A 19,047-nucleotide genomic window follows, 5' to 3' on the forward strand; every position below is an offset into this window, starting at 1 on the left:
GTTATGAATTCAAGTGAAAAATTAATTGAGCTCATGTGTCGTCACTCTCTACCATCGGCTCATACATTCACGTGTCTGAGAGAGAAACGAACGACAACTCTGCAAGGGAGATTGATGTGTCGTATGAAACCATGGATTGATGAGCATGGGCGGATACAGGATTTGTGATTAGGGGGGCGTGGATAACTTCGTTCAGGCAGGGGGTTTGGGGGCCGCCTTAAGGCCCCCAGTGGGTCCAGGGCGAAGCCCTGGTGGGGGCCCAGGGGGCGAAGCCCCCTGAAGCTCCTGGGTTTTCGTGTATTTTAAGAGTAAAACCAGGCACAAAAATAGTGGTATTGGTTAGTTATATACTTAAGTATGGCATTATTAATATTAGTCATATCATAGTTTGAAATTTTTAGGGGGGGGGGGGGGGTGCGCCCCCCCACGCCCCCCCCCCCTTAAATCCGCCAGTGATCATGGTGATGAGAGCGTGTTCCAGGACCACATTAATTTTGCAGATGGCACCATTAAAAGATAGAAATAAATCTATGAGCGGTCAGTTATTTATTTGCTTACTAGTATTATAATTCACGGATAATAACTGCGATAGAATAGCATTTATATTTATAAAGTGTGACAAATAGACTCTGTGAAAGAGACTGGGTAGACCCATTTCGGTATAGTGTATACCGATCCCGATGTATTTGCAAAGCGTCTTGAGCTACTAGTTACGCAAGGAAATGAATTTAACCACCGTGACGGAAGACTTATAGTAACATATCAGATAATATCTACTGACAGGTTAATTGTCTTTGTTTCCAAGCCTCATTAGGCATATAATTTGAACCATAAGGGCTTGTCTTCTTGATTGTTAAATGTAAAATAAATTTTAAAAAATTTGAATCTTCTTTAAATACACTAAAAAGTTGTTAGAATAGAGATTCTGACACAGTCAAGAAAAACCACGTTTAAAAAAGACGTACCACACCTATTATGTATATAGGTGTGGTACGTCTTTTTTAAACGTGGTTTTTCTTGACTGAAAGTGTCAGAATCTCTATTTAATCAACTTTTAAGTGTATTCAAAGAAGATTCAAAATTTTTAAAATTTATTTTACATTTAACAATCCAGGGGCCCGTTTTACAAAAGAACTTACGACTTAGACCAAAAAGTTTAGTTGCTGGTAAAATATTGCAAAATAAATAATTCTGTTTTAAAATTGCATTCATAAATATATCCTCCAAAATTCCCTTTTAAAAGATCAAAAAGATTTCCAAATTAATTTAAAAAAAAAGAGTTATTTGCAAATTAGAATTTTTGTCTTAGTCGTACGTTCTTTAGTAAAACGGGGCCCAGAAGACAAGCCCCTATTCATAAAAAATCCTTACAAACAAACTGAAGATACATAGCGGGTTCCTGTATGGTTCTAGCAGGCCTTTTTCTTTTCTCCTTACTAAAATATTTACAACAGTGAAGGAGAAACTTCAGGAGTTCTGTTCAACAGTATATTTGAGAAATGGTGTAAATCAGATGTGAATATTACTTAAAAACTTCAAAGAACTTTATGAAACTTTGAAATCACAAAATTTTAACAAAATTAAGAACATCAAAACGTACGACTTTTTAACGCTTTATACAACCATTCCCCACAATAAATTAAAGTCCAGGCGTATTGACATCATAGACAGCTGCTTTTTAATAAAAATGGAACTCGTAAATATACTTTATTATCTTGTCATTGGTCATTTGCAAAATTTTTTTGTTAACACATTCTGGTTGTACACACAAGTACTATGTTGAAATTTAAAGAGATGCTCGAGTTTCTGATTGACAAAATCTATGTAGTTTTTGGAGATCAGGTCTTCCAAAAAGCTCTTGGAAATACCATGGGTACCAATTGCGCCCCGTTATTAGCAGACCTTTCTTTTGTATTCATATGAAGCAGAATTTATTCAATAACTTCTACATGTTCTGTAGCCTTTAACTCATCATTTAGATATATCGACGACATATTATCAATTAACAATAGTTATACCTACATTCATATGTTGACTCGATATATCCTAGTGAGCTTAATTGAAATAAAAGATACCACAGAGTCTGGCACATCTGTTTCATATTTGGATATTTTATTAGAAAAAAAAAAACATTAATGGTAACCTAACAACAAAGATTTATGATAAACATAATGAGTTTTGACTTCAATTTTTCAATCGTCAACTTCCCTTACTAATGTAGCGATATAGTTTACTCTCATCACCTGCTTATTTGTTTTTGTCTCCCAGTTGATTCGAAATGCAAGATTATGCTCTGCGTATAAACAATTTCTAAAACGAGGCAAGCTATTGACAAACAAGTTAATGAAACAAGGCTATCAACAGTCTCGTTTGAAGTCACCATTTTCCACGTTTTATGGTCAATACAATGACCTTGTCAGCAAATACAACGTATCATTAAGTTAACTGCTGACTGACGTTTTTCATACCAATTGTTAGGCCATTATTTACACACTGAATTGTCGACGGATTTTACCGTTTTTCCTGATCATGACAAGGAACACATGGCGGGTGTGACCGATCGGCAGTGGATACTCACTCCTCCATGGCACCTGATTCCACCTCTGATGTTTTTGGAGGTCCATGTTGTCTCTGCTCTCGATTTATATTGTTTTAATGGACTTTGAGCTTGAATACTGTTCATTGTCTCCATATTTCATTACAGTCTCATTGCAAGAAAATATAATTTGTTCAAAACCCACAGTTTATACCACCCCCACCCCCACCCCCCCTTCCCTGTGTTTTTTAAGGACTTGAAGAATACCAATTTTATTGATTGACATTTCCTCTTTTCAGGTCAGCAACTTTACTTTTGATACTTGATTGTACTTCGGGTGCTCTGTTCACAATTCCATTAAGGATAAAAGAATCTGATAAATTCATTAGCACGCTCTTTTTGTTAAAAAAAAAATTGCTTTTCACGCCTTATGTATAGTCCTATTCAATACAAACGGTAAACACTGTATTCATCGAAAAATCACTGAAATGTATAGATTAAAGCATAATAAAGTGAAAACCTAGAATGCACCACTTCTACTTCATATATTTGAACAATTCTAATACCATAATCAAATAAATTGACAGCAAATTTTTAACTGATACCTGTTGCATGTATATTTACCTGGTTTTTCGCTATAATGTTCTCAGTGGCGAATATGAATATTTTACTGATAAATATCTAAGAACAACCTACAAATAGTCTTCATTTCTATATACATAAAATCTAAATACATGTATAATATATTATCTAAAGTGTTATCAATTGCTGTATCATTTATTTCCATGCCCATTCACATCAGAGCTTTTTTATATTCATGTAGAATGAAATATGAAGGTAACTAACAGTAATTAAGCTCTAAAGTCCATATAAACAATACTTGTTGTGGGGAGAGGCTAAAATAGGCTATGCCTTCTGCCCAATCTCATTCACTCTTTTGTAAATAAAATTATTAGGGATGTCAACGAGTACCCGGTTAACCGGGTGCTCGATCGAACGTCCGAGTATCGAATACTAAAAATGGTACTCGGTTACTCGGATGTGTATTTTTTCTTATTTCAAAGTACATATTTTTTCCAAAAAATTATCAAAAAATAACTTAAATATGCGTACGGTATTTAGCGTGTCGTCATCTACACCTGTAAAACACCCGTTATCGCCTGTGGCTGTGTATATATAGTAATTAGTGACCAATCCAATCACCCAGCTGTTCTCACCTATTGTGATCCTTAATTTTTGAATGGCTTCAATGATTGTTTTCAGTGAACATCGATGGTTTATTATCTTCAAATCATTTTAAAATTATTTAGTTTATATACAGCAACGAAATCGGACATGCATAGAAATGCCGCTACCCACTTCAAAAGTGAAGAAATGTTTAGAAATTACTAAAGACTAAAAAAAAAATGTTGAAAGTCAGTTTGCGTAGTAAGTTTAGTGTATACGGGGGAAACAATCAGCATATGAAATATAATATTAGACTAGCGATCCCAACAACGACCTTTCCTTCTCTTTCGCTAATCTAAACATCACAAACATGCGTGACAGATTGTCCTCCTTTTGATGAAATAGATCTTAAACAAGAATGTAAACAATTGCGTTGTAATTTTTGATGTATTAATTGTGTCTTTTGTGTTTGATAAATAAATTTAGTACCAAAAAATCATTTCCGTTGGAATCGATGTTTATATCCATTTATAAAACGTGATAAAAACAGCTTTGGGGTTTAAGAGAGCTTAACGGGGCTCAAGAAAATTAATACACTAGTATTTACATTTTTTTTACCGAGTACCCGGGTACTCGATCGGAAAAACGTCCGAGTAACCGATTATCAAAAATTGACCGATTTGACATCCCTAAAAATTATGTATAAATTGACCTCTTAAAACATCAGAGGGGATCAGGTACCACGGAGGAGTAAGCATCTCCTGTAGACCAGTAACACCCCGCCGTGTGCTCTTTGTCATGATCGAACAAACAGAAAAAATCCGTAGAAAGTTCAGTGTGAAAATTAAGGCCTAACATTTTGTATGGAAAACGTCAGTCAACATTCGACTTAATGATAAATTGTATTTGATGACAAGGTCATTGTATCGACCATAAAAATGTTGACTGAATGAGATTGTTCATATCCTTGTTTCATCAACCTATTTGTCAATAGATTGCGCCGTTTTAGAAATTGTTCATACTTAGAGAATACTCTTGCGTAACAAATCAACTGGGAGACATCAACTCAATAATATATATTAGGGATGTCAACGAATATTCGAACATTCGAATATTCATTCGATGAGTTGATATTCGAATATGAATTTAAGATTCGAATATTCGGTATTTTTTCAGATTTCATAAAAAGAAGTACTGTGTTTAATAAATTTTGATTAGAACAGTGCTGGAATTATCCCTGTTTAATTTACTACATGTAGCGATCAATTTCGATCGCCTGATTTCTTTCACTACTTTCTTATCGTATATATCTACTAAATTACTTTGTTTTGTGTAAGGTATTAAAGAATTATACAACAATGCTTTATGTATGATACAAAACGTATTTTCCTAGTTTTTATTAAATAAATACGATCGGATCTAGAATCGAGGACAACAAAATGAAAACTTTCTTAGAATGTCTAAAAGACCTAAAGAGTAAACTTATCAAAATAAATTTAATTGATCATTGAACGATTGTCCGATAGAATTAGTCTGTAATTAATATTGTAAAGGGCTCAGTTTCAGAATAATGTGTAAATTACTTGATTATCTCGGGTTGTACATAATCTTGAATTTTATATTCATTATCGGGAAATTAGTTAATTACCTAGGAAAATTGTCTTTGGTAGTATTTGTTTATATTTTAAAAAACATTGTATTAAAGATTATAATCACATCTCTTATTAGGTTGATAATTGTAATTAATTACATGTATTGAAATCTGAACAGTATACGACTATCCTTGGTAAGGCGACTGGTTCCTCGGAGCTACTATAAATACACATCTTTCATTCGTTAAAATTATACTTTTCTACATTTAAATCAATTATTTATTTCAAACATTGACAAATATCACATGGAATTCCATATTGTACATATACAAAAGTCTTCATACAATTTTACTTCCAATATAAGAATACCTACGCAAAATCTTTCATGAGAGGAGGATGATGTATACCGGTATTTAAAATAAACCAGATTTTATTTATTTGATCGAATATTCGAATATATTCGAATACTCTCATTGAATATTCGAATATTAATTATTGACAAAATTGACAACCCTAATATATATATATATATATATATATATATATATATATATATATATATATATATATATATATATATATATATATATATATATATATATATATATATATATATATATATATATATGATAATGCTACATAAATAAGGGAAGTTGACGATAGAAAAGTTGAAGTCATCACATTTATCATAAAGTTACCATTAACGTCATTTTTCTAGTAAAATACCCAAATATGAAACAGGTGTGTCAGATTCTGTGTTAACTTTAATTTTAAGTTTAAAGGGAGATACATGTATCGCATCGATGTAGGGATGAAAATATTGTTAATTGATAAAACGTTTTATCTAAATGTTAAATTGAACGCCACAGCAAGAGATTTGTAAGGCTCATTATTTACATTGTATTTTAGAGGAACTGGAATTTAAAGGTGCTTAGAGACAGATTTGAAGTTAATATTTTCTCAAATTTTCTGTATAATATCACGACTTACATATTGCAATAGCATTTCACACGAAAATATAATTAAAAACTTATTCTATCTGGAAATTATTGGAACTACGAATTCCTGGACGCGTTTGATTAACACATCCTTGCACTTTCACAAATTTTATCTTTATCCTTAATATTTAAGAAAAGAAGCGATTTTGTTGTGTATTAATGAAAAACATTACATCTATAATCCAGAAAACTCAGAGTAGAAATGTGCGAAAGCAAACCCCCTCACTAATATCGTCACTCCGTGCTCAGTGTTGTATACAGAGTTTAACAAATTGAATACAACCCGTGAAACGTAAACTGTTTTTGTAAACAGGGCACGAGCTCTGTTATTGTTAATGTTTACGATTCACCGAGTGTGTTCGATTGTTAAATTCTGCACACATCATTGAGCACGGACTGACAATACTGTGAGTGGGTTTTGCTTTTGAACATTTCTACTCTGAATTTTCTGGATTATAGCTTTAATATTTTTCATTAATCCACAACAAAATTGCCACTTTTCTTATGTATTAAGAATAAAATTTGTGAAAGTACAAGGATGTGTCAATCAAACGCGTTCAGAAATTTGAAGTTTCAATAACTTCGAGATGAAATAAGATTTTTATTATATTTTAGTATGAAATGCTATAGCAACATATAAGTCATGAAATTATACAGAAAATTTGAGAAAATATTAACCTCAAATCTGTGTCCAAGCACCTTTAAATCAACAAATGATAATACAACTTATACCCATAGCTCCCTTTCTAAGGAGGAAATTCTTCAAAATCATATGTTAGTTTTGAATATTCCCAACAACTAACATGAATTTGAATTACCATATCTATATTGAATTCCGAAGCTTCATAAAAATCCTTAAAAACAAAGATGCATAGCAGGTTCCAGTAAAATTTTACCAAACCTTATTCTTTACTCCTCAATAAAATATTAACATTAGAGGGAAACTTCAAGAGTACTGTGCAACAATATATTCGAGAATTGGTGTAAATCAGATGTGGATACTTAAAAATTCCAAGGAACTTTTGGAAAATTTGAAATCACAAAATTTTACCAAAATTAACAACATAAAAACTTACGACTTTTCAACTTTATACACAACCATTCCCCACGATAAATTAAAATCCAGGCTTTTTGATATCATTGACAGCTGCTTTTTCAATAAAAATGGAACTCATAAATTTACTTACCTTGTCATTGGTCATTTGCAAAATTATTTTGTTAAAAACATTCTGATTGTACACACAAGTACTCTGAAGTTGACATTAAAAAGATGCTTGAGTTTCTGATTGACAATATCTATGTGGTTTTTGGAGACTTGGTCTTCCAACAATTTATTGGAATTCCCATGGGAACCAATTGCACCCCATTATTAGCAGACCTATTTTTGTATTCATATGAAGCAGAATTTGTCCAAAATCTTATACGTGAAAAGAAGAAAACACTTGCTGTGGCCATCAACTCGACATTTAGATATATCGACGACATATTGTCAATTAACAACGGTTATTTCCATTCGTATGTCGATACGATATATCCCAGTCAGCTTGAGATTAAAGGTACTACAGAGTCTGACACATCTGTTTCATATTTGGATATTTTATTTGAAAAAGACATTAATGGTAATCTTACAACCAAGCTTTATGATAAACCTGATGACTTTAGCTTTTCAATCGTCAACTCCCCTTACTTATGCAGCAATATACCTTCATCACCTGCATACGGGGTTTATATCTCTCAGTTGATTCGATACGCAAGAGCATGCTCTATGTATGAACAATTTCTAAAACGAGGTAAGCTATTGACAAACAAGTTGAAGAAAGAAGAATAGCAGCAGTCTCATTTAAAGTTGTCATTTCGTAAGTTCTATGGTCGATACAATGACCTTGTCAGCAAATACAATTTATCATTGAGTCAATTTACACACAGAATTGTCGACGGATTTTCCCGTTATTTCTCGATCATAACAAGGAGCACACGGCGGGTGTGACCGGTCGGCAGGGGATGCTCACTCCTCCATGGCACCTGACCCCACCTCTGATGTTTTGGAGGTCCGGGTATGCTCTGCACCTATTTTGTAATGTTTAATGGACTTTTGAGCTTGAATACTGTTCGTTATCTCCATATATTTCATTATGTAGTTTAGGAATCCAGTATAAGTATGAAAATTCAAATTCAATTTGATTATTGGGAATCTTTAAAATTTGAAAACTTACATATGACTGTGAAGAATTTCCTCATAGAACTACATTGTATGAGTATAAGTTGGATAACCACTTGAAAATTTAAACCAAGTTCTTTTAAAATACAATTAAAATAATCACGATAAATGATCCTTACAGATAATGCTGTTACCCACTTTGTCAGCTGGGACCAGTACATATTGATCGTGTAATCTATCTAATTCTTTTCTCACTTTTAAATTCTTGAAGACAGAAGGATAGATCATACATGTAAGATGGTTTTCATATTGCCTCTCGGCCGCGAGATTTCAACATCCAACTGATACTTTTGTTCCATTCTGGCAAAGTGTCAAGGTCTTTTTTTTCATGTTTGGCCCATCGCCTGTAGTAATCTTCCACAGACTTGATAATATTTTTGAAATTATGACGCCAGTTGAAAGTGATTCAAGGTCCTCATTATGAACTACATTTACGTCATCAGTAATAACGTGTCCAACAGGACTATAGTTATAGGGTGAAGAAGAGTAAGGCTTGGTGCGAATGTGATGAAATACTAACTGTTTATTTACATAAGGTAGTAGTGAATCAAAAGAGACATCGTGTATAATAGGTTCGCTTACGTCTCTGTATCGTTAAGTTCCATCATATTCACATTGCTACACTGTTAACTTGAAAGATTTCCAAACTACCGGCTTTGATACCATTTGGAATGACCTGTCTATTTTTCCATTCCGTTGTCTACGGAAGGGTGTACTCGATGATGGACTATAAGTATGATAATAAATCTTTTATAGAATTCTTTCATTGACAAAATAAAATGATCAGTGCTCGTTAGTAACCGGTTTTCTCTAACGTTCCTTTTTTTTTATTTTCAAGAAGCGCTCGGCAAGTCTGGTGTTTCTAGATCAGAAAATTAAAGAAATTAAGGAACGAAAGTTTGAGAAAAACCGGTTTCTCACTCCCACTGGTTTTGGAACCTATATTCATCACATTTCTACTTGATACAGCTTCAATGTTTAACGGCATCCCGCATTCTTCCATGGTTGTGAGAAAAAGGAATTGGGCTGTTTATTTCGACAACTGGTTGTAAACTATGGTAACAAATACATGAACTTCTTCCAATTCTTTTATCATTCTGTTGGAGTAGGAACATTTTAAAAAATTTTTTGCTCTTAGATGGAAATCTAAAAATAACACTCTTGCTACAATAGTGTGTCTACTCCTGTGAACATTTATACTTTGGGGTCTGGAACCACATAATTATAGTAACCAACTATTGTGTTATATCATTTTAGTTCTTGAGGATCAATGTTTTCGGACAAGCAAGATTTAACTGGTTCACATGAAGACATTATTTAGTGGGTAATTTGTAGATACAGATATACGTTGACAAATTAATTGTTCGCAAGGATGTTAATAAGTGGGTATAGGTGACCCAAGAAATCTGCCAACATTGGTCTCTCAATTGAACAATAATAATTCCATACTATATCATGAAGGCACAAGAACTAGAATTGACAATTGCTATCAGAATGAATTAAACAGACAATTAAATTTTGATGCTTTTATTCAAAGCTATGTAGCATAGGAATCAAAACTTTATAACGTGTTAAAGGCTGTGCTTCTCTAGAAACTTGTAAGATTCTGCCATCACTTTTTTTTTCACTTTCTTTAGTGCTTCAAAACTTTCATTCCATCCTATGCTCACATTACGATAACTATAGTATCATTATAGTCCTCCAGGGCCACCGCCACCACCGTCGCCACCGCCACCACCGTCGCCACCGCCACCACCATCTCCATCGCAAAGCGAGTATTCTCTGCAGGTACAGCACTGAGGTAACTCCAAGGTTACCAGTTCAAATCTATACTTGTCTACACAGTAAACCCAGACATTGAAAATGCGGTGTCGATCAGGTAAACAAGCACTCTTTACGCGACCAGATTTCGAGCAACCCCTGTAATGAAGGATTTCCATTCTTTAAAAAAATTGAGAAAACGAACAAGAAAAAAAATACATTAAATGAAACCGACACTTAAACATTTAATAGCAATAGCAACTATAAAACGGGTTTTTATATTTCCATATTTCATAAAAATGTTCTTTTTGCATTCAAGAGTTACAGTTTGTGTTTTATTCATTTTCCCTTTTTTATATGGTAGGGTTAATGTCTGTCAAGTAAACACAAAGACAGGAACTACTCAAAAATAACAAATACGACCCGATACGGGTTACCTTTTAAGATTGTTCCTAAAGTCAGCAAAGCTTTTTGAAAAAGCTATACTTGTATATAGTTCCATTGACTTAAATCATTGAGCTTTTAAGTTCGAGTCGAGGAAAGTATAATCCAATTACACACGACTCAATATTGAAAATAAAAATAAAGAACAGTAACGCTAAAATACTGAATCTTTTATCTTATTTGTTTTATTCATATATTTTTTAATATATTCAATACTAAAATTACCAAAAAACAAGTTATAGTAACAACAAAATACATAGTATTCAAGACTGCAAATGACATCGAACCCGATGTAAATTATCAATTCCGTTACGCACCACTCTCCCAAACACTCAAATGGCACTACTAAATCCTCCCAAACTTCATTTTGAGAAGATAAAAAGATTGATGAGTAACATAGGTTTTACTTACTCTTTCTTTTCACAGTTAGCGTATGTTATACATTGCCTGTGCGGAAATACAACATAGCATGATTTTCTGTATCTCACTATCCTTGTTACATACTGGAATTTGTGCGGACAAACGTTTTTCAGTCCAGTATATCTCCTGAAAGATTTTTTTCTGTTGAATTTCAGATTACTTTGTAAAGCAATTACTGTATTATATATAGAGTCCAAATGCAGTTTGCTAGTCTTAATTTTTTTTCACAAACGAAAAGCAATTTTCTTAAGGAATTGAAAAAAACCCCCAATATTTTCGCTTTAAAGATCTTGATTAAAAAATTATAATTCATGTTCCCTGAAATATATCATTCTAGGGTGTTTTAAACATAAAAGGGCGTGTCAAGAAACTTTGAGAAAATAGTCTCACAAACATAATCAGAACTGAGTATTGACGAAAATCGTAAAACATTAACAGAGTGAGTAGCATTTACCTTCGTTTACAGTCACGTGACTTTTGCTCAAGATACTCCCTTATTCCTGGCCTCCGTTTCAAGGCACGAAGAATCTTTCTCCTGAAATATATTTATTGTTAAATTTAAAAACGGCGTACCATCAATGTTTATCACTATGTTAATCGATATAAGAAAAAAAGTCGTATCAACAAGATGAGACATGTCCTCAGACCTTGAACTTAAATATATTACAGGTGCCTTACATGGGATTGAAGGATGTCTTAGACTCATTTTTTTAGCCAAATTTAAGTACTTTTCATTCAATCTACAAGAACATGAACAAAGAACATATTTTTTTATCATGTCACTTATCTGATATATAAATATGTAACCATGATTTAAAGTTAAGATATTTAAATGCCCAAACAGGTAAATAATAAATGACAACTGAACTATTTCATAGAAATCAACGAAAATCGTGCTCACACGTTTTAAAAGAATATCTTTGAAATTGTGTTCTTTATGTTTATGTTTGCATTCATTAAAAACTCAGAAAAAAAATATGAAAGGGTATGCAGCGTTTGGTCAAAGACGACCGTGGTAGGCCAGTTGGTATAGTGTCTGCAAGTTCCAGATCATTGTCAGATCTGCATGGCTTGTGTGCAACTTAAAAAGAAAACTTTACGGAAGTTAATTTATTTTCTGCGACAAGCTATTATTTGGCATGAAACAAGTTCTATATAAGAATTTGTTGTAAAAAGAGATTCTTTTTCTTTTTATATAGAAAGAACTTTCCATTGCAATGTTCCATGAAATTAATTCCGAATGCTAATAAAACTAAAAATTTCGTCTTGAATTTGTAAATGAGTGAAGCAACAATAAGTTTTGAGTGGAATGGGTTTTTAAACATTAAATTATGTACAAGTCAAATATCTGAACTGCATTTATATCGTTAAATATTTACGAAACCATGTATGTATGTCCTAGAATTAAAATTGATCTTTTAAATTATAAATATGATTTAACAACGGTAATTTTGTAACCAGGATAACAATAATATACCCGAACTTTCTTTAGAAAGTGCGGGTATAATGAGTCCTGTTTAAACATTTCTGACACATTGTATTATGATCGCCGGTATATCGAAATTGTTGTAAAATATAAACAATATTAGATTTGTGGATAATTCGTAAGTTAGAATTTTTTTTTAAGTGCAGTGATTTGTCCATTAGAGAATAATATTGTTCAATTGGCAATCTGAAGTAACCATTTTTATCATGATATACACTCCGGAATCGGACCTTTTGTCGTAGAATGCTATTTTATCCTGCGATGGTACGAAACATGTACATCCACAAGGTTATGAATTTTAAAAAAAATTGAGCAATTATATTCATTTTTCTATTTCAGAAGCAAAAACGTTATCAAAGAAATTACTTTAATTAGGAACATCTATATGTGAGATGTTTACATTGCTTATCTAAAAATTAAAACTCTAACTATTGCTCATTTATTGTTTAATTGCATGGTTGCCTTTTCTTTCATAACATACAATGAAGTATAGTTAGAATAATCTAACTGTGTCTCGGGACAGGCCCGCATCACAGTTAGAATGCCTCCCATATACCCGTAATGTAGCAGAAAATTGCAGAATCGCTCCGAAACGATTTTGAAGAAAATTGATGAAGTTACATTGAAAATAACAGTCAAATTAATCATAACAAACCTTTATGAGACTGTAAATACCTTTCACCTAAAAATTTAATCCATATAATGGAAGAATTCAACACTTTTTCACCAACTTTTTTTACTCGTTTCAAATTTACACACCATGTTGACATTCGGAACTCTCGGGATTTTTCAAAGTAAATGCACTGAGTTAGGGATATCTCCCGTATTTTCTTTGCTACATAGAAAATACACGGAACACATTCTATCGTTAAACCGGGTCTGTAGGACATTTATCATTTTAACGATAGAACATTCTATCTAAATGAAATACTGTTCAGGATATTTTCTAAATATGATAGATTACTGCAAATGAAGTGAATTCTGACCTGACTGTCAAAGACTGACACTCAGAACGGGCCTCCAAGCGTGGCTTTGTAGGTTTTTCCTTCCAACATTGTTTCTTTATATCATATCTCCCTTTACCGAATCTTATTTCATTTTCCTTCTCTCTAGCATCGGTAAGATTGGTAACACAGAGGAATGTTACAATTAAGAACAAAGCACACTGAAAAAGGTTTGCATGATGCAATGTAATATTAAGATATTAATTAAATAAACTTTGAGTAGAAAAAAGAGGCAATGGTATATTCTCGTAAGAGGTAATAAGAGTCTTATTTTATTAAAAATTTAAAACAAAACTTACGAAGATAGGATAGGATACTCAAGACAACTATGTTATAAAAATTTGTTACACATTTTGTACAGGCTTTATTATTTCTGAAATGCATACTAGTATTTATCACACAAACACGTATCAAGCATTTAATATAACAGAAAGAATGAATTTCTGCATAGTCTTTTTCTTATAAATTCTCAAAGAAAAACCCAGGTATCTGTGAAATTGATGTAGTAAAAATACTTTAGTCTAACGTTATATTTAGCGAGTATTATATTTGGCGGAAGTTGATATGGCTTCGTTTAGCTCTTTCTGAATGTCCTTTATACAGATCTATATATACAAGACATTTAGCCATTAATGGATTTAGCAGAAACTTTTTTCGCAAAAGAGACTCAGCTAAATGTAATATCGCCACATTTTCTGTAAAATAGAACAATTAGGTATAATGTAATACATGTACGTTTTCAGTAAAATAGATCACACAAATAAATGTAATACCAATACGTTTACAGTAAAAATAGAACACACAGCTAAATGTTATACTGGTGCTTTTACAGTTAAAATAGACCACGCAACTATAAATGTTATACCGGTATGTTAACAGTTAAAATAGACCACACAACTATAAATGTTATACCGGTATGTTAACAGTTAAAATAGACCACACAACTAAATATTATACCGGTATATTTACAGTAAGAAATAGAACACATAGCTAAATGTTATATCGGTATGTTTACAGTAGAAAATAGAACACACAACTAAATGTTATACCGGTGTGTTTACAGTAAAAAGATGAACAGACAGCTAAATGTAATTCCTGTATGTTTACAGTAAACATTATCAAACTTGTGGTCTGTTTTATTTTTTCGGATGGATTTTTTTTTATTTTAAGAACCATTATTTTAGTTATGTCAACTTGGTAACTTTGTACACCATAATTAAATTTTGAAAATTAAGTCCAATGATGAAAGATGTAAACAAACAGGAGAAGGAGAAGAAAAAAGTTTACCTTCATGATGGCAGAACTTTAAGTTCCTTGGAGGCCAATGAAATTAAACATTGCATATGTACGCTTTATATATATCTTTCAGTGATTATACTATAATATTTAAAAATCAAATTTGAAAAACAGTCACGAAACCAATTTTATCATTTTTTTACGGTGAAGCATGTATTTACATAAAATATCTGCTTCATGATGACACATTTCAGATAAAGTATGTTACGACATTTAGGCACTGATGCACACGTTAATTTTCTTTTCATTTACTGTCTGGAATCCTAAAAACTTAAAGGGGTCTGGACACAGATTTGAAGTTAATATTTCTTCAAAATTTCTGTATAATATCATGACTTAAAATAAATTATTGAAACTACGAATTTCGAGAAGCGTTTGATTGACACATTCTTGCGCTTTCACAAGGTAAACTTTATCCTTAATACTTAAGAAAAGTAGAAATGTTGTTGTAACATATATAACATATAAGTCATTATATTATACAGAAAATTTTAGAAATTATTAACTTCAAATCTGTTTCCAGGTCCCCTTAATGATTGTTTTATATTATTCCTTTAGTAGATCACTCATATTTAAATACGGATCTTTCATCAGATTTATAACCATAATAAAGAGCTTTGTTTAACAGTTATTATTTACTTGAATATAAAATTAAATGAAAATATGGAACAGATATGTCAGACTTCATGGTGTCTTTTATTTCGAGTTCTTTGGGATATATCGGGTCGAAATATTACTGCAAGAAAAAAAATGTTAATAGTCAGTAATTGTTTTCTTAACTTATGCTCATGTAGTGGTTTTTTTTTAAAAAAAATGTTTCTGCGTGTGACGATAGACGATACCCAATGTTGTGTTTATTTTAATATTATAAAAAGTATTGCCTATATCTGAAGGAGATTCTTAATCAAAAGTCCAAATGACTAGAGGTATTTATACCTAATATTTTGTTGGATTATTAAGGATTATATAGAGGTTGTGACACTACTTTTAGATCGACCCTAGTATAATGTGTAAAATGATATTATCACTATAATATGTGAATGAAGCGCCTGAGCAAGTTAATGCTCTGCGCATGCTGTAGTCAAAATTAAACACAATTTGTACATTTTCTCCTCTTGTTAAAATATATCAGTGAAATCCCAATAGTTCGCGACGTCATAGAAACAAAAGTGCCATTGATTTTTTTTTTCCAATTTATTTTATATTCTGTTAACTCATACAGAATGTACCGTATAACAGGTTTCGCGATAGTCCAATTTGCACTTTCTTTGCAAGAGTTTTTTAGATCGCAAAAAATACATTCGCATGATTGTCACTGTTTACCATTTAGATTTAGGTTACATAGATAATTCTTATAAATCACTGGGAGAATCGAAAAATTAGAACTAAGCTATTTTTAAAAAAAATGTTTTGGAATATTTTCGCAAAATGTTTGCACGTTTTAATAGATTTTCAGTATTTTACTATTATAGGGGCAGGGTTATGTCTTAACTGAATATAGTTCTTTTCCTAATTCCAGTTTCATTGAAGAAGCATTTGTCTATAATGACAAAAACAGGTTTTTTTCATTTATCTTAAGGAATGGTTGTATTTAAATGTTTAAAACTCATACTTTCTTATCTTAATTGTTTTTGTAAGATTTTGTGATTTCAAATTTTCTAAAGATATTTGTAGGTTTAGAGAATAGACATTTAATTAACACAATTTCTTGAATATATTGTACCACAAATATTTCGTGAGAAGTAAAGGTAGGGACTTGGTAGAAAATTAACGCAACTAATTAGCTTCACTCCTTAAAAAAGTTTTAAACCTGATTATATATTTCAGTAGAACTAGAGGAAATACAATAATGTAAAAATACTAAATATTTTACTTTGAAAAATTTATCACCATTTAAAAAACAGAAAAATAAACCATTCATCATAATATGTCAATTGAGTTCTTAAAACTTATGAAAAGATATTTTTATAATTTTTAAATATATGCAAAGGAAATCAAATCAAGTGAAAAACAATTCCAAAAGCATAAGCAAAGCTTATTAATTTGGGTTGTGATATGCAAGAAAAAAACTTTTAATTACCATCAGGATAAAGACTGGAATTTAACAGATAAAGTGAATGAGAGAAGAACAAACGGACTATTGAAAACAGGCTTAAATCTTTTCAAAAAGTTGCGATTACAATTTTGAAGTTTTGATTCTTAAATACCGAAAGATTGGGGGAAACTCCGCGAATCTACGAATAAATTGTTCTCCTTGACTTATCTTGTAGATTTCTTGCTGTACTTTAGAAGGTGCTTTATTTTGATAAATTTCATTTTACATTAATCGGAATAGTGCGCTCTGGTGATTGTATAAAATCTATTGCCTATCTACATTGAAATGAAATAAAAGTTCTTAGTATAAGAAAATCGATGATTAATGTAAAATGCAATCTGAATATCAACATAAAAAAATCTCATATTGAAATCTTGAAACGCTTGGTATAATGATAAAAACTTCTATTTGCTCATAGGATCATGAAAGAATAAAGTGTGTGTATAAAAAATATTTTGCCTCTTAAAATTGCATGTTCCTGATCTATATTTTGTAATTGCATATTTTTATAGAAGGAAGAAAAAGATTCGATTCAGCATCGGCAGTTGAAAACCTGATAGAATTTTAATTAAAATAAGTTTTTAAAAACACAAAACTTTTAATAATTCAGATAGATAAAAGTTAAAGAATCAAAAGAAACGGAGAAAGATACACATAAGATTAAATAGTAGCAGATTAAGAGATCTTCAAGCAGCATTTTAGTAGTAGAAGTTGAAAGTTTAAAACATTGAGAGCAAAGATAAAATCAGCAACAACACCTGCCAAAATTCTTCGAAGATCAAAGGGAAAACGGGATTAAACAGGAAAAAAATGGAGCCCGTCAAAAAATCCAAGGTGGTTTCGGTTGCAGAATAGCATTTGGAGAAAGAAAATTCTTTGATGCTGGATGAGGATATTTTTTTTAATATTTAAAAGCAATTACTTTATAATCAGGTTAACAATTCTGAAAACTTAAAAAAAAATCCTTGGATTAATGAGGTAAAAGGTGAAAATTGGACTTTTGCGAGAAGCAACTGACTTTTACTCTTAATAGTGATTATAGGTATGGTGTTTGGGACAATACCATGATTAACTGGTATGCAATCAACGCAAGTGATGATGGGAGGCAGAATTGCATAACTTAAATTACCTTATTCATGAGGGGTAGTATCTCCTTTCAATCTCATTTTTTGAAGGAATCAAATAAGGAAGAAAAAAATTCCGGAAGGAAAACTAAGTAAGAGTTGGTCACTGTGGGAAAGGAAGGGGTTGAGGGTATGGTGGTTGTCTTTTCCTTCCTTGACAACGTAATATGTGCCATTATTATCGTTTAATTAACTGTTAAGCTTAATATTTATATCGCAAAAGAGCTTCCATATATTGTCTTGGTGTAAAAGTAAGCCGTTGATTGTAAAAGTCAGCGCTTCTCGCAAAAGTCCATTACGAACAGAATTCAATCTCATAAATCGAGTAAACAAAACAAATCGCGAACAGGACAATAACACGGGCCTTGGAAACATCAGAGTTGAGATCAGGTGCCTAGGAGGAGTAGACATCCCCTGTTGACCGGTCACACCCTCTGTGAGCCCTATGTATTGATCAGGTATACAGAGTATTCAAATTTAATATTAAATTTGAATGGTATAAAACATGTTAGAAAAATGCTACCCAACAATAGGTTGTATTTACAAACAAAGTCATTATAATGCGTGGCGCAGTGATTAGAGCGGAGTAAGGAGTTGATCCTTACATCGCGGGTTCGAATCCCACTATGGGACGTGGAGACCGGTCATTCGATGAGACCCTATAAACCGATGTCCCGTGTCGCAGTAGGTGCTGGCACGAAAAAGATCGCTTACTGCTCAATGGCCCTGAGTGCCGAGTATAGGTCAAAATTTGCAGCCCCCATTTGATCCCTACGAAACCTTATTGCACATCTAGAGTACACTACCATTCATCTTCCAAAAGATGATTTGGCTACTGCTTAAAATGTAAGAAGAGTTCAGGGAATCAGGTTTTTTGTAGAAAGAAGCATCGTTTCTCATTTGACC

The 19,047-nt window shown here is 32.1% G+C and overlaps 1 protein-coding gene across 1 annotated transcript; it reads right to left on the reverse strand.

The window, feature by feature from the left end:
- Positions 1 to 10,062: 10,062 nt before the first annotated feature.
- On the reverse strand, positions 10,063 to 14,920 carry LOC133192786 (uncharacterized). Its single transcript, XM_061328793.1, has 5 exons — positions 14,914 to 14,920; positions 13,609 to 13,787; positions 11,591 to 11,671; positions 11,128 to 11,262; positions 10,063 to 10,431 (listed from the first exon to the last, which is right to left on the reverse strand). Exons 1-5 carry the CDS (start codon positions 14,917 to 14,919, stop codon positions 10,203 to 10,205), a joined length of 630 nt encoding a protein of 209 aa, XP_061184777.1. The 5' UTR covers position 14,920; the 3' UTR covers positions 10,063 to 10,202.
- Positions 14,921 to 19,047: the final 4,127 nt, after the last annotated feature.

Source organism: Saccostrea echinata, unplaced genomic scaffold (assembly GCF_033153115.1).
Source record: "Saccostrea echinata isolate AGI-Se365-2 ecotype Australia unplaced genomic scaffold, CSIRO_AGI_Sech_v1 ptg000025l, whole genome shotgun sequence".
NCBI lineage: Eukaryota > Metazoa > Mollusca > Bivalvia > Ostreida > Ostreidae > Saccostrea > Saccostrea echinata.

What these genes read in the sequence shown, in the direction of transcription:
- LOC133192786 (XM_061328793.1), bottom strand. An exon ending in TGTCAGTCTTTGACAGTCAG is followed by an intron (nt 11,672 to 13,608) that starts GTCAGAATTCAC and finishes AATATATTTCAG; the next exon opens with GAGAAAGATTCTTCGTGCCT. An exon ending in TCACGTGACTGTAAACGAAG is followed by an intron (nt 11,263 to 11,590) that starts GTAAATGCTACT and finishes AAAATCTTTCAG; the next exon opens with GAGATATACTGGACTGAAAA.